Source organism: Jaculus jaculus, chromosome 8, assembly GCF_020740685.1.
Source record: "Jaculus jaculus isolate mJacJac1 chromosome 8, mJacJac1.mat.Y.cur, whole genome shotgun sequence".
NCBI classification, from domain to species: domain Eukaryota; kingdom Metazoa; phylum Chordata; class Mammalia; order Rodentia; family Dipodidae; genus Jaculus; species Jaculus jaculus.
Window position 1 is genome coordinate 46,598,728 of NC_059109.1, and position 16,193 is coordinate 46,614,920.

Below are 16,193 nucleotides of genomic sequence, written 5' to 3' on the forward strand. Positions count from 1 at the left end.
CATGTGTAACCTTGCACTTGCCTACCTTCGTGGGTCTAACATGAGATCTGGAAAGTAGAACATGGGTCCTTAGGCTTCACAGGCAAGCACCTTAATGGCTAAACCATCTTTCCAGCTCTGTTGTTTCTTTTGTTGTTACTATGATTATAAGATTGGTTCTATGATCTAACTATTAAGTACCAGTATGTTATATAATTTAAATGCCTTTTCTATAATTATCCCAATTATTTATTACCTGTCCCTTGATATTACATATAGAATTAGATTTCATGCAGGAAATTTCAAGAATATCTCAAAACCAGAATTGTTAGTTTCTTTTGATAAGTACAAACACTGAGAAAGCAAATATCATCCATCACTACTATCATTTAATTAAACAACATTTTAACACAAAGGTGTATTAAAGACATAAGCACATGATAAAGGACAGTTCTTATGTTATGACATTTTTGCCATGGACTGATGAAAGCTTTGTCATGGATTGGTACTAATATTCAGACTGGTGGCTGAGAACCACTGATATATAGCATAACAAAGTATTATCATTGAACTGTTGCTAAGGATTATGCTGCATAGATATGGCATGTGTTTTCTTGAGGAGCATTCTAATTCCACCTGTACTAAAAGGGACCATTACTCTTGATAATGGCCAACTGTTTTTCAGTGCTCTGCAATTATACTGTCATCTGTAGTATTCTTTTAGCAGTGAATTTTAGATCATAGAGACCTAAAGTCTATTTATAAGCTAATGTTCTTACAGTGATAATATTAAGAAGAATAATTTCTATAGCTTATACATATACTTACAGTGTTAGCATGTATTGATTAGGACAATTTACTTGTTTTTGAAGATTAAGGCATTAGCAAATGATTTTATTCTGATCTCCTACAATATCCTTTTTCTTAAACTGCTAGTTTTCAGATTTATTAATAAAGTTAGAAATAATAAACAATTTTCTGAACTCCATTAAGTCAGCAACATCTTCATTGACCTAACATAGGAACAAAAAATACTGCCAAGTACATAGTGGGACCTCAGTTACGTTTTGTTAAATAATTGGATGAGGTGTAATAAATAAATACACACTCTTTCCAAGTTCACAAATTGTCTGGTCTGGGCTTCTGGTTAACCATATTAAATTGAATCTGTATTCACGTCTATATTCTTCTGAAACAGCAATAAATGGCAATAAATCCACAAGGACAAAAAACAATACAGATTAAGTTTTAAGAGTGTAAACCAGCTCAGGAATGGTGACACATGCCTTTAATCCTAGCACTTGGGAGGGTCAAGTAGGAGGACTGCCATAAGTATGAGGCTAGCCTGGTCTACAAAATTAGTTACAGGTCAGCCTAGGCTAGGGTAAGACCCTGCTTCAAAAAACCAAAAACAAAAACAACAAAAAGTGAATCAGGGGGGTAACTGGTCATTTTGTTAGCACATAAGAGGAAACCAAAACCCAAGTCAAAGGTGCAGAAGTAGGGGCTAAGATGTGGTTCAGTGGTAGCATCCTTGCCTAGCAGTCACAAAACACCACTGCCAAATAAACAGCTCCACCCACCAAAAATACCCAGAAATGGTCATAAATTTTAAGTATCATGTGTTTCTTGAAGTATGTAATGGAAAGTTACAAACTAGAACATCTGTGTAAGAAGCCATTACAATTCCAGATTCTCTACCAACCTCTACTGGCTCACCTCTGCTTGCCAGAGGATTGGAGGTTAATGCTTGGAGTTCTAGAGAAAGTTGAGGCTGGTAGGAATCTAGTGATATACTGGACACCTTGTATGTAGTTTGTGAATTGATTGTTAAAATAGTAGTGGCCTAAAGTTTACCATGCCACTAACAAAAATAGAAAATACTGAAATTAATCTCAATCTTTGTCTCCTCCCAGCCTCCTTTTCTTCCTCTCAGTTCGTTAATATACCATTAGAAATGTATTGCAAATAAGGTCAAAAGTCTAAATAGTAAATGAGGTCTCCCATAAAGTTACTTTAGTTACAGAGTAGCTATACTAATTCCCTTGAAGGAGAATAGATTTCTTTCTAGAAGAACTAACATGCCCAAGAGAAAAGACCATGGCTGCTTCAGTTTAGCTCTACAAATGAAATAGTTCAGCCATGTCCCCATTGTACAATGAAATCCACCATTTAACAAACTTTCAGCTAGCTTATTAATATGTCATTTTTTTTGTTTTTCTTTCTTTTTTTTTAAAGTTTTATTAACATTTTCCATGATTATAAAATATATCCCATGGTAATTCCCTCCCTCCCCACCCCCACACTTTCCCATTTGAAATTCCATTCTCCATCATATTACCTCCACATTACAATCATTGTAATTACATATATACAATATCAACCTATTAAGTATCCTCCTCCCTTCCTTTCTCTACCCTTTATGTCTCCTTTTTAACTTACTGGCCTCTGCTACTAAGTATTTTCATTCTCACACAGAAGCCCAGTCATCTGTAGCTAGGATCCACATATGAGAGAGAATATGTGGTACTTGGCTTTCTGGGCCTGGGTTACCTCACTTAGTATAATCCTTTCCAGGTCCATCCATTTTTCTGCAAATTTCATAACTTCATTTTTCTTTACCACTGAGTAGAACTCCATTGTATAAATGTGCCACATTTTTATTATCCACTCATCTGTTGAGGGACATCTAGGCTGGTTCCATTTCCCAGCTATTATAAATTGAGCAGCAATAAACATGGTTGAGCACGTACTTCTAAGGAAATGAGATGAGTCCTTTGGATATATGCCTAGGAGTGCTATAGCTGGGTCATATGGTAGATCAATCTTTAGCTGTTTTAGGAACCTCCACACTGTTTTCCACAATGGCTGGACCAGATTGCATTCCCACCAGCAGTGCAGAAGGGTTCCTTTTTTTCCACATCCCCGCCAACATTTATGATCATTTGTTTTCATGATGGTGGCCAATCTGACAGGAGTGAGATGGAATCTCAATGTAGTTTTAATCTGCATTTCCCTGATGACTAGTGACGTTGAACATTTTTTTAGGTGCTTATATGCCATTCGTATTTCTTACTTTGAGAACTCTCTATTTAGCTCCATAGCCCATTTTTTGATTGGCTTGTTTGATTCCTTATTATTTAACTTTTTGAGTTCTTTGTATATCCTAGATATTAATCCTCTATCAGATATATAGCTGGCGAAGATTTTTTTCCCATTCTGTAGGTTGCCTCTTTGCTTTTTTCACTGTGTCCTTTGCGGTGCAAAATCTTTGTAATTTCATTAGGTCCCAGTGGTTAATCTGTGGTTTTATTGCCTGAGCAATTGGGGTTGTATTCAGAAAGTCTTTGCCAAGACCAATATGTTGAAGGGTTTCCCCTACTTTTTCCTCTAGCAGTTTCAGAGTTTCCGGTCTGATGTTAAGGTCTTTAGTCCATTTGGACTTAATTCTTGTGCATGGTGAGAGAGAAGAATCTATTTTCATCCTTCTGCAGATATATATCCAGTTTTCAAAACACCATTTGCTGAAGAGGCTGTCTCTTCTCCAATGAGTATTTTTGGCATTTTTATCGAATATCAGGTAGCTATAGCTACTTGGGCTTACATCTGGGTCCTCTATTCTGTGCCACTGATCTACATGTCTGTTTTTGTGCCAGTACCATGCTGTTTTTGTTACTATGGCTCTGTAGTATAGGTTAAAATCAGGTATGGTGATAACACCAGCCTCTTTTTTGTTGCTCAGTATTATTTTCGATATTCGAGGTTTTTTGTGATTCCAAATGAATTTTTGGATTGTTTTTTCTATTTCCATGAAGAAAGCCTTTGGAATTTTGATAGGGATTGCATTAAATGTGTAGATTGCTTTAGGTAAGATTGCCATTTTCACAATATTGTTTCTTCCAATCCAGGAACAAGGGATGTTTCTCCACTTTCTAGTGTCTTCTGCAATTTCTCACTTGAGTGTTTTAAAGTTCTCATTGTAGAGATTCTTTACTTCCTTGGTTAGGTTTATTCCAAGGTACTTTATTTTTTTTGATGCAATTGTGAACGGGAGTGATTCTCTGATTTCATCCTCTGTGTGTTTGTTGTTAGCATATGTGAAGGCTACTGATTTTTGTATATTTATTTTGTATCCTGCTACATTGCTGTAGGTTTTGATCAGCTCTAACAGCTTGCTAGTAGAGTCTTTAGGGTCCTTTATGTATAGAATCATGTCATCTGCAAATAATGATAACTTGATTTCTTCCTTTCCAATTTGTATCCCTTTTATGTGTGTCTCTTGCCTTATTGCTATGGCTAAGACTTCCAAAACCATATTAAATAAAAGTGGGGGCAGTGGACACCCTTGTCCTGTTCCTGATTTTAGTGGAAAAGCTTCCAGTTTTTCCCCATTTAGTAATATGTTGGCTGTAGGTTTGTCATAAATAGCCTTTATTATATTGAGATATGTTCCTTCTATTCCCAGTCTCTGTAGGACTTTTATCATGAAGGGATGTTGGATTTTGTCAAATGCTTTCTCTGCGTCCAAGGAGATGATCAAGTGATTTTTGTCCTTCAACCCGTTTATATAATGTATTACATTTATAGATTTGCGTATATTGAACCATCCCTGCATCTCTGGGATAAAGCCTACTTGGTCAGGGTGAATGATCTTTTTGATATACTCTTGTATTCTGTTTGCCAATATTTTGTTGAGAATTTTTGCATCTATGTTCATGAGGAAGATTGGTCTGTAATTTTCTTTTTTTGTTCTATCTTTGCCTGGTTTTGGTATCAGGGTGATGCTGGCCCCATAGAAGGAGTTTGGTAGAATTCCTTCTTTTTCTATTTCCTGGAAAAGCTTAAGAAGCAATGGTGTTAGCTCTTCCTTAAAAGTCTGGTAAAATTCAGCAGTGAATCCATCTGGGCCTGGGCTTTTTTTAGTTGGGAGATTATTGATAACTGTTTAGATCTCCATGTTTGTTATAGGTCTATTTAAGTGATTAATCTCATTTTGATTTAATTTAGGAAGGTCATATAGATCAAGGAAATCATCCATTTCTTTCAGATTTTCATACTTTGTGGAGTATATGCTTTTATAGTATGTCCCTATGATTTTTTGAATTTCTCTGGAATCTGTTGTGATGTTACCTTGTTCATCTCTGATTTTATTAATTTGTGTCTCTTCTCTCTTTCTTTTGGTCAGATTTGCTAAGGGTTTATCAATCTTGTTTATCCTTTCAAAGAACCAACTCTTTGTTTCATTAATTCTTTGGATTGTTCTTTTTGTTTCTATTTCATTAATTTCTGCCCTAATCTTTATTATTTCTTCCCGTCTACTGATTTTTGGTTTGCCTTGTTCTTCTTTTTCCAAGGCTTAATATGTCATTTTTAAATATGATCAGGTTGTTAAGGATCACTGGACATTTAAAATTCCCATGTTAAAAAAAACAGACAAAAGGGAATGATTTTAAAACTATACAGGAAAAAAACCAATATAGGAGGATACCCACTCAACTTGTCTAGAGAACAATAGAGGATTCTCTCAGGGAAATGGAGACCAGGGATGAAGGGGTACAAGGATATAATCTATGTAAAAAATAAATATTATACGTGTTTGTGTGTGTGTGTGTGTGTGTGTGTGTGTGTGTGTGTGTGTGTGTAATGTAGGAGCTAGCTGGAGAGGTTGCCCAGTGGTTAAAGGTACTTTCTTGCAAAGCCTAATGGCCCAGGTTCAATTGCTCAGTACCCACATAAACCAAATGCACAACGTGACACATGTATCTGGAGTTTGTTTGCAGTGGCATGAGGCCCTGGTGCACCCTTTCTCTCTGTCTCTGTCTCTGTCTATCTGTCTGTCTGTCTGTCTGTCTCTCTACTTGTAAATAAATAATATTTAAAAAATATTTTAAAAGCTGTGTTGAAACTAATATGTATTTAAACATATATTTATGAATCCATGAAACAAAGCTTAGAAGAAAAGAATGAGAGCTCCTCTAAAACATGAGATATAACAGTGGAAAAGTTGGAACACATGTTGACTTAGTCTTAGAAAGAAGAAACAAAGAATAAGAAGATGGGGGAGAAAGGGGGTGGGGAGGGAAATGAATGAGAATCAGGAAATCTGGAGAGCTTCAGAGAGAACAAAGAAAATGGAGAGAAAAAGTATGATCAAAGAAATAATACAGGGCTGGTGAAATAGCTTAGTGGTTAAGGCATTTACCTGTGACGCGTAAGGACCCCAGTTCAGTTCCCCAGAACCCACATAAGCCAGATGCACAAGGGGGGGGGGGCATGCATCTGGAGTTTGTTTGCAGTGGCTGGAGGCCCTGGCACACACATTCTCTCTTTCTCTCTGCCTCTTCTTCTCTCTCAAATAAATAAAGAAATTAAAAAAAACAAGACAAAAATATTAACCAGGTCCAAAGGATATCAGTTTATTTGCTTAATATCTATGTATATCATTGTTGAATCTTGTACTACAAATAAAGAGATTATTTTAAAATTGTTTATAGGGAATTCTGGCATGCAAAGGATTATGAACAAGAATCACATATTTTTTTTGCGACTTCTCAGTGGCAACAATGGAAGATAGAAAAACAAAAATACAATCATATGCAGAGATTGGGGACAAATTGATTTCCAAAGCAGAGTTTTACTGTACTCAGTTAACCAAGTTTCCACTTATCAGTAGACTAAAGACATTTTCAGACATGCAAAGTCTTTAAAAAAAAAAGTATCATCTTTGCACTCTTATCAAGAAGTAATCAAGTTTGCTATGCCAAGAAATGAAATAAAACAAGAAGAAACTGGGATCTTAGAAGCAGGACATTCCAGAAGTGATACAGGAATCCTCACAGATAACCCAATTTGTGCAGCCTGCTGACAACAGTAGGTCAATCATTCAAAAATAAAACTGAGGATACCTGTAGGAGGCAGTTTCTTTAAATGGGATATGGGTCAGGACAAGAAACAACTGATATATCTAGTACACACTATTTTAAGCACATGGCTGGTGACGTCGTTCAGTTGATAGAGTGCTTACCTAGCACACGCTAAGCCTTGAGTTCAATCCTAGCACCACATAAACTAGATATGGTTGCACATGCCTGTAATCTCAGCCTTCTGGAGGTGGAGGTAGGATGATAAGAAATTTAAGGTCACTCTTGGATACCTAATGAGTTTGAGGTCAGTTTGGACTACATGAGATTTTGTCTCAAAAGAAAACAAAAGAAAAGAAAAAGGACACAATGTTCTATCATTTATTGTTGGTAGAATAGGGTGGTAGGCTCTTTAACCTCTTCCTTAAATGCTGATCTGTTCATCTTCTAAAACAGAATATGCAGCCCATGTACACCCTGCAAAGTATTTGTTAGGATGCTGAAATACCGAACATTTATTATTGCAAATATCACTGTACAAATTTAGAAACTGTCTTATTACTATTAATGAATTAAAGAAATTCTGAGGAGGCAGAGATAGGAGAGTCCCTAGCTAGTCTAGTTGAATCTATGTACTCCTTGTTCAGTGAGCTCTATCTCAAAGAATAAGGTAAGAGGGTTTGAGGAGTTGGCTTACTGGGTAAGAGTGCTTGGCATACAAGCATGAATGCTTTTAGAGGGCCTGAAACTGAGTTTAATTCCTCATTGTAACTCCATTTCTGAGGTGGGGTGGTGGGGAGGAGACCACAAAATTGTTGGAGCTCACTAATCAGCCACTGTGACCAAAAATGGCATCTCCAGGTCATTAAGAGATTCTGTCTCATGGAAAAAACTTAGAAGAGCAATTGAGGAAGACCCCTGACAGGGACCTTTGGTCCCCACCCATACTGACATAGGTGTACACACACCTGTTCACACACATACATATATAAAAGTCATTATAAATGTATTGCTTATAGGTTATTATTTAATTACACAAATTGCACTGGTTACTTTTTGGGAGGAAAATTGATAGATAATTTTACCTTTTCTTTTATCTTGATTTATATGGCTTGAAGTTTTTACCCTATATGACTTGAAGTTTTTACCCTATATGACATACATAATGATAAATAAATTAGTTTAAAATTCTATATATATTAGACATGTAGATAATATTTTTTCAGAAGTTTCTTTGAATAGACATTAAAGAAACCTAATAATATTAGTGATACTGAATTAATAGCTCTAAAATCCTAGGCTTAGAAAACACTTGGTCGTGGTTTTATTCTTAGTTATTTTATTTTTTGAGGCAGTGTCTCCCTCTAGCCCAGGCTGACCGGGAACTCACTTTGTAGCCCACACTGGCCTTGAACTCATATGATCCTCCTACTTCTGTCTCCTATACCCAGCAATTTAAAAAATATTTTTAAAGATCTATTTGGAGATAGGATATTGTGGTAGTGATTCTGTTACGTTAATTCAATGCAGTAATTAAATAAATTTGGTAAATATTTATGTGATGCTAAAAAGTATTGTTTTGAAATTAAAACTTTTTTAAGGCCAGTTAATTTCTAAAGTAAACAGATAAAAATGTTCTTTGGTAGTTAAATTCTTTTAGTATGTTTAGGTTGGATTATGCTACATTTCATGCTTTTCAGTGCTGTACTTTATATTACTTTTCAGTACATTAAAACTTATGCAGTGAAACTGAATAATGGCAATGTTTTTATACCCTTTTATAGCCATTTCTTTATCATAACCTCCCCCTATTTCCTATTAGCTAAACTATAAGCACCTTTCTGTTAATTTATGAAAATTATTGTTGAGATAGTACATTATCACTGATCTGTATGGCACTTTCAGCATGTTCAAAGCAAAGGTCCAAGCAACATAAAACACATCAAAATTCATTAATGTGGTATTGATTATTTTTTGGATAATTAATTTTATTGCAGACCCTTGAAAGAGATAATGAGCTGCAAAGGGAGAAGGTAAAAGAAAATGAAGAAAAGTTCCTTCATCTTCAAAATGAGCATGAAAGAGCAGTAGGAACTTGGAAGAGACATGTAGGCTTGTTAAACTGTAAAGTATTAAAATATTTTAAATAGATACAGACATTTAAAATAACTTTTAAATGTTAAGAAAATATAAAGTAATATAGTAATAAAGTTAGGCTTTTTCTTGCAATCTTAATTTAAAAGATAAATTTAATAAAATTCCCTGTGATATTTTTCTGCATGGAAGATCATGAATATACATGTCTGTGTACATATATAAGGCACATATATTAATATATTGATATGTGACAAAGGAAAATTAATCTACAGTTCATAAAATGGGTGCAATGCATTTTAGAGAATTAGGTATATAGGTACCAATCATTAGCTCATCTATTTTGATTTTCTCAGCAGTTTTGTTGTGATGTATTACAGCCATGTTTAAGAAAATGTACACAGTACTTAAGATCCATTGTATTAACATTAACATATTATGAGTTGATATGTGGTGACCATATCTACTTCCTTAAACCACATTTATTTATTTTACACTAAATGTTAATTTCCATGAAGTTGTTAAAATAATATATAAATGACATAAATTCAGGTTGTGAAACATAAATGTTCACTTTGAAATTTGATAAATGAAAAAATTTATTATTCTATCTTAATATCAGTTTTTTATTACTTTTTAGTTCTTTTAAAAGAATTAACATAATTGTCTACAGTTGCAGCATATGCAGAGCTCTAGCTGTAGTCACTCCAAGAAAAGAATTAAAACAATAGAAAGTGACTATGGATTTACAAAGCTGTGTTTTAGAAATATATGATTATATTTTTAGACTACTTCATTAATTATACTATTTGCTTTATTATATTAATGTATCTGGGAAGATAAGCTTGATAACATTATCTGTAGGAGACTTTGATTTAGTTATTATGTAAGAAACTCTCAATTTGACTTATTTATAGCTAACATGTTTTTTTAACTTATGGTTTGTATAGACCCAGCTGACATTGGTGATTTTTATCAGCCTCACTCAAATATAAGAAAAAAAATTATAGTTAATTACAGCATAATACTGAAAAATTATTAATCTCAATAACATTTATCATTGTGCGAAAACTATAGTAACTTAAGTTAATCTATTAGCATCCTGTACCTCCTTCTTACTTCCAATCTTTAAAAGACCATACAAATAGTTCTGTGAGGCTATGGAACATTATAAAGTGAAAAGGAGATATAAACCTAAATATGTCAAATATGTCAAGAAAAGAATCATCTAAGCTAAGAAAATTAAGCATTTTCTCTTATGAGATGGCACTAGAGAGATGGCTTAGTGGTTAAGGCATGCTTGCCTGTGAAGCCTGAGGACCCAGATTTGATTCCCAAGTACCCATGTAAGCCAAATGCACAAGGTGGCACATGTGTCTGGGGTTTATTTGCAGTGGCTAGAGGCCCTGATATACTCATTCTTTCTCTCTGTCTGCTTCTATCCCTCTTTCTCTCTCTCTCAACTAAATAAGAATATTAAATAAAGACAACATGATGACCTTCTCATAAGAAAAAAATTGAATTAAGAAAAATAAGCAGGGTCCTTGATGATGCTATAATTTATACTTTTAGATAAAATTATTTTAATCTTAGAATTTTTAGATCCTACAATAGTTTTATTTTTATGAAGCTTTAATTCAAACAGATTATAATTAAGTAAGAAAAAGCTGCTTTGGTTCTATAAGAATTTCCTTGAATGGGAGATGAGATCTAGATACTTTTGTCTTTCTCTATTTTCTCCATTCTTGAGTGAATAGTATAAGTTATTGTGATTGAATCAAAATGGCTATAGGAAGCTGGGTATGGTGGTGCATGCCTTTAATTCCAGCACTTGAGAGGTAGAGGTAGGAGGATTGCTGTAAATTCGAGGCTACCCTGAGACTACATAGTGAATTCAGGATGGGTTTCTGGAAGAATATTGTACTAATATAAATAACTAGCCTATGATAATGTGACCTTATAGAACAGAAAAAAGGAAGCACGCAAGGGCATTTTAGGGATAGAAATTGGCAAGATTAGTGGCATCTTATATAGAATGGGTATTAGAATCTGAAAAGGAGTCAAATATGACTTGACAGTTGGTATAACTCATAGAATGATACTGTCCTTAATTGATATGAAGAATGTAGGAGGAGAAAAAGGGGTGAATTTATGGTTCTTGCAGGACATCTTCCTTGAAATGCATACTATATGTTTCTCAACTCAGAAGAAAATTGGGAAGGAGATAAAGATATATTGCATAGAAATGAAATTCAGACTTACCCAGTAAATAAGACCCATCTATAGAAGGAGTGGAGGGCTTGAAGAGGAGATTGTGAAATACAAAAGAATCTTGGGAAATGGCAGCATTTTTCTGAGTTGGATGTTCATGTGTGTGTTGGGACAGGAAGGAAGGAGGAACATGAAAAACATCATTTTTTTTTTCAATTACAGGTACTAGTTAAGAAAATAGTCCATAAATCAATGATGGTAGAAGTTATGTGGTTAAGAAGTAATCGAAGGTTAGAATTTGAAAGTAGCAAATGCTGATTGTTTATGAGAGAGAATTAGGAATGTGAATAAAGGATATTTGTGGACTGAGGAAAAACTGCTGGTATGATATGAGAGTGAAAATAGGCATATGAGAGGAGAAAAATAAAAACTGAGGGAAATAAGAAAGGATAAAAGCACTTGAGTTTTGCCTTGGAAAGAAATGTGCACCTTATAGAGAACTGAAAGATAATTAAAGTAGATGATATGAAGGAAAAACAATGTAAGCTTATACCTGCCAGTCTCTAAGGAATATTATGCACATTTGTGAGAGTTATGGTAGGAGTTTTAAAATTTTAAGAGAAAATTGTACTTTCATGGAAAAGGCCTCTTTTCAGTCTTTAATGGGACTTGCATTATGTCACATTTCAAGTTTCTCTGGAAGACTATTCTCTCAGGAAAATATTCTGAAACTCTGTGGGTAATAGGCAATGAAAGTCCACTTTGTGGATGTAACTGTGAGGCTAAAGCACCAGTTTCTGTTAGTGCCACCGAGTGCTCAGTGCTCTGTATATGCCTGAGTTAAAAGTTGCACATCCAATTTACAACAATAAAAATTTAAGAAAGCAATGAAGGTATAACTTTGACAGGATTTTTATGATTAAAAGTCAAGGTACTTTTTTTTTTTTTTTTTTTTCCGAGTTAGGGTCTCACTCTGGCTCAGGCTGACCTGAAATTCACTATGTAGTCTCAGGGTGGCCTCGAACTCTCGGTGATCCTCCTACCTCTGCCTCCCGAGTGCTGGGATTAAAGGCGTGCGCCACCACGCCCGGCTTCAAGGTACTTTTAATTGTAACAAGAAGTGGTTTGATGTAGCAGTTAGGAACACAGCCAGTAGGTTTAGTTTCAGATTTGATTCCTGACTGCTATTTTATATCTGCATTATTTGAGGTAAGTTACCTAGTTTTTATAAGTCTCACAATTTTTACCTGTAAATTTATATTAAAATTTTTATGAGTATGTAATTATGTTTGTTAAGTCCTCAGCACTATTTCATATTATTTCTTAATATTAGTTTTATTATTTTGATTTGCTTTTTGTAGTTTACCAAAATTTACATTAATATTTTCAGATAAAACATGTTTGTTGGGCATGGTTGTGCATATCTTTAGTCCCAGCATTCAGAAGGCTGAGGTAGTAGGAGAGTTCAAGGCCAGCCTGGGGCTACAAGAGTGAGTTCCAGGTCATCCTGGGCTAGAGTGAGACCATGCCTGGAAAAAACCAACCAAAGAAAAAAAATTCATGTTTATATACTTGCTAATTTTGATTCAATGTTATACTAGATTGAAGAACTTAATGGAGAAATTACTGAGATGAAAAGAGAATTATCATTACTTAAAGAAACTCCTACTAAATTACATGGACATTACAATAAATTATGTGATCATAAGTTTGAGGAAGACCAGAAATGTCAGGTATAATTTAAATAATGTTTGGACTATCTCTGGTTACTCTTTATATTTTAAAAATATTTTTTGTTGTTCATTTTTTATTTATTTATTTGAGAGCGACAGACAAAGGGAGAAAGACAGATAGAGGGAGAGAGATAGAATGGGCGTGCCACGGCTTCCAGCCTCTGCAAACGAACTCCAGACGCGTGCGCCCCCTTGTGCATCTGGCTAACGTGGGACCTGGGGAACCGAGCCTCGAACCGGGGTCCTTAGGCTTCACAGGCAAGCGCTTAACCGCTAAGCCATCTCTCCAGCCCACTCTTTATATTTTAAATTATCTCTAATGCATTTTAAGTTAGCTTTTGTGTATAGTATAACATACTTGGATATGGATTTCAGTTGCCCCAGGATACTTTAAATCCATTCTTTCTCCTTGGTACCTTGGTACTTTCTTTGCAAATCACTTAGCCAAGTATACATGAGTTTATTTCTGAACTCTGTTGTATTGATGTTATATTGATTAGACTTCTATATTTGACCAGTACCACAGCATTTTTATTTGTATAGTTCTTTAAGATATATCAAGATATAGTGTATCCCCTTCAATTTTGTTGTACTTTTCAAAATTGTTGTTTGTTATTGTAAGATTTTTAATATTTCCACATCACTTTAAAACATTTTTATTTATTTATTTGAGAGAGGAGCAGATAGATAATTTTTTTCCTTTGCCCATTTTTTATCCTTTCATTGTAATAAATTTTAGTTTGGGGTATGACCATACATTGAGTCCTGTGAATTCTGCTAAGAAATTAATCTTGGTACAGGTAGTCTTGGAGATCCTCAACAGTAAGTTTGGATAATTTTTGAATTACAAGGAATTTTTTTCTTCCTATAACTTGTCAAATTTATTAACTCAGTTGCTGATAATGTTCCATTATTCTATAATATCTATATTCATGTCTTGCATTCTTTTCTATTATGAGCATATATTATAGAGAGGAATGTGACTATTTCATAAATGCCTGTAATATAATTTGATCATACTTATTCTCTTACTTCCTTTACTTTCCACTTTCTCCTCATCATTTTGCTCCTGTTCTCTAACACTTTCCCTGCTATTGTCATCTTTTAATTTTAAAGTTCACATATGAAAGAAAACATAAGATAATTGTCTTTCTGTGTCTGGCTTTTTTCATTTAACCTGATGCTGTCCAATCCCCCATTTTCCTGTGGATTATATGCTTTCATTCTTCTTTATGAGTGAATAATACTTCATTGTATATATACCACATTTTCTATGCTTGTTTATCCACTGTTAGGCACTTAGGCTGATTCTGAAACTTGGATATTGTGAATGAACATGACTGATACTGAGAAGTGATGCAGCTGGATTATATGGTGGTTCTGTTTTAGCTGAATTTATTTACATTCTTTTCCCCCTCAGCTTCATCAGCATTTATTATTTTTGAATTCTTGCTTTTTTGTTTTGTTTTGTTTCTTTTCTTTTTTTTTTTAGAGAGAGTGAAAGAGAGAGAGAGAAAGAATTGGTGTGCCAGGGTCTCAGTCAGCAAATTCCAGACCCTTGTGCCACCTAGTGGTTATGTGTGACCTTGTGTTCGCCTCACCTTTGTGCATCTGGCTTACATGGAATCTGGAGTCCAACATAGGTACTTAGGCTTCTCAGGCAAGCATCTTTAACGACTAAGCCATCTCTTCAGCCCTGTTTTATTTCTTAATTGTATTTTTTGTTTTGTTTTGGCTTGCCTGGGACTTGCCATGACCTTAAACTTGAAATCATCTCCCTCCACATCCTGAGTTGTAGGATTACTGGCATGCATATCACACCTGAATTGTGTGTGTGTGTATGTAGAAAGGTGTAGGTGTAGGTGTAACACAAGGCCTTTCCATATATCCCAGGCTGGTCTCCATATTATGGAACTCTCCTATCTTAGATTCTCAAGTGCCAGGATTACATGCCTGGCTTTTTGTATTCTTTTCTTTTCTTTCTTCCTTCCTTCCTTCCTTCCTTCCTTCCTTCCTTCCTTCCTTCCTTCCTTCCTTCCTTCCTTTCTTTCTTTCTTTCTTTCTTTCTTTCTTTCTTTCTTTCTTTTTTTTATTCTTAATTGCCATTCTGGCTGAGGTCGAAGGAATCTCAGTACAGTTTTTAGTTACAATTTCCTGGTGGCCAAAGATGTTGGACATTTTTCATGTAATTATTTGACATTTTTATTTCTTTTGGGAAGTGTCTGCTCATTTTGTTTGTTTACAGATTGAATTCATTATTCTTTTTGTGTTCATCATTATAGTTTCTTTTGTATTCTTCTGTTAAAGAATAGCTGACAGAAAATTTCTCCCATCTGGCAGGTTGTCTCTTCACTCATTATTTTCTTTGCCTTTTACTCTGGTGTAATCCTCTCTATAGATTTTTGCTGTTATTTTCTGAGTTACTAAGAGTCTTGTTCAGCTGGGTGTGGTGGCACACGCCTTTAAACCAGCACTCAGGACGTAGGTAGGAAGATCACTGTGAGCTTGAGGCCAGCCTGAGACTACATACTGAATTCCAGATCATCCTGAGCTAGAGTGAGACCCTACCTTGAAAAAACAGACAAACAAAGAGTCTTGTTTGGGAAGTCATTGCTTAGGCGTATGTCTTGAGGTATTTCTTCTGGTTAGTAGTTTCACACTTTTAGGTGTTACATTAAATTCCTTGCTCCATTTTGAGTTGATTTCCATGTAGGGTCAGAGATAGGCTCTAGTTTCAGCCATCTCACTATCTAGTTTTCTCTGTACCATTTGTTATATAGGTTTCCTTATTTCAGAAATGTTGTGTGTGGGGGTGCTGGAGGGATTGCTCAGTGGTTAAAAATGCTTGCTTACAAAAACTCACGATCTGGGTTTGAGTCCCCAGTACTCATGTAAAGTCAGATACACAAAGTGGCACATGTGTCTGTAGTTCATTTGCAGTGGAAAGAGGCCCTGGTGCACTCATTCCTTCTTTCTCTTTTCCTCTCTAACTGTTCCTTTCTCTCTCTACTTACCATAAGTAAATAAGAAAGTACAAAAGTATGTTTTGGGCACCTTTTGTCTATTTTTTGTAACTGTGTGAATCTTCTGATTCATTGGTCTACATGTCTATATTTAGGCCTATACCATGCTGTCTTGTTATTATGGCTCTGTCATGTATTTTTTAAAATAAATTGTATTTTATTTTTATTATTTATTTGAGAGAGAAAGAGGCAGATATATGTGTGTGTGTGTGTGTGTGTGTGTGTGTGTGTTATATATATATATATATATATATATATATATATATATATATATATTTTATGTTTCTGTGTAT

At 34.8% G+C, this 16,193-nt stretch overlaps 1 protein-coding gene across 1 annotated transcript in view; it reads left to right on the forward strand.

The window, feature by feature from the left end:
• Ccdc73 (coiled-coil domain containing 73) overlaps window positions 1-16,193 on the forward strand; it is a 134,584-nt gene that overhangs the window by 80,416 nt on the left and 37,975 nt on the right. The window contains exons 12-13 of the mRNA XM_045156599.1: window positions 8,837-8,947; window positions 12,746-12,877. Of these exons, the coding sequence (XP_045012534.1) occupies window positions 8,837-8,947; window positions 12,746-12,877 (243 nt within the window). The remainder of the gene's footprint in view (window positions 1-8,836; window positions 8,948-12,745; window positions 12,878-16,193) is intronic.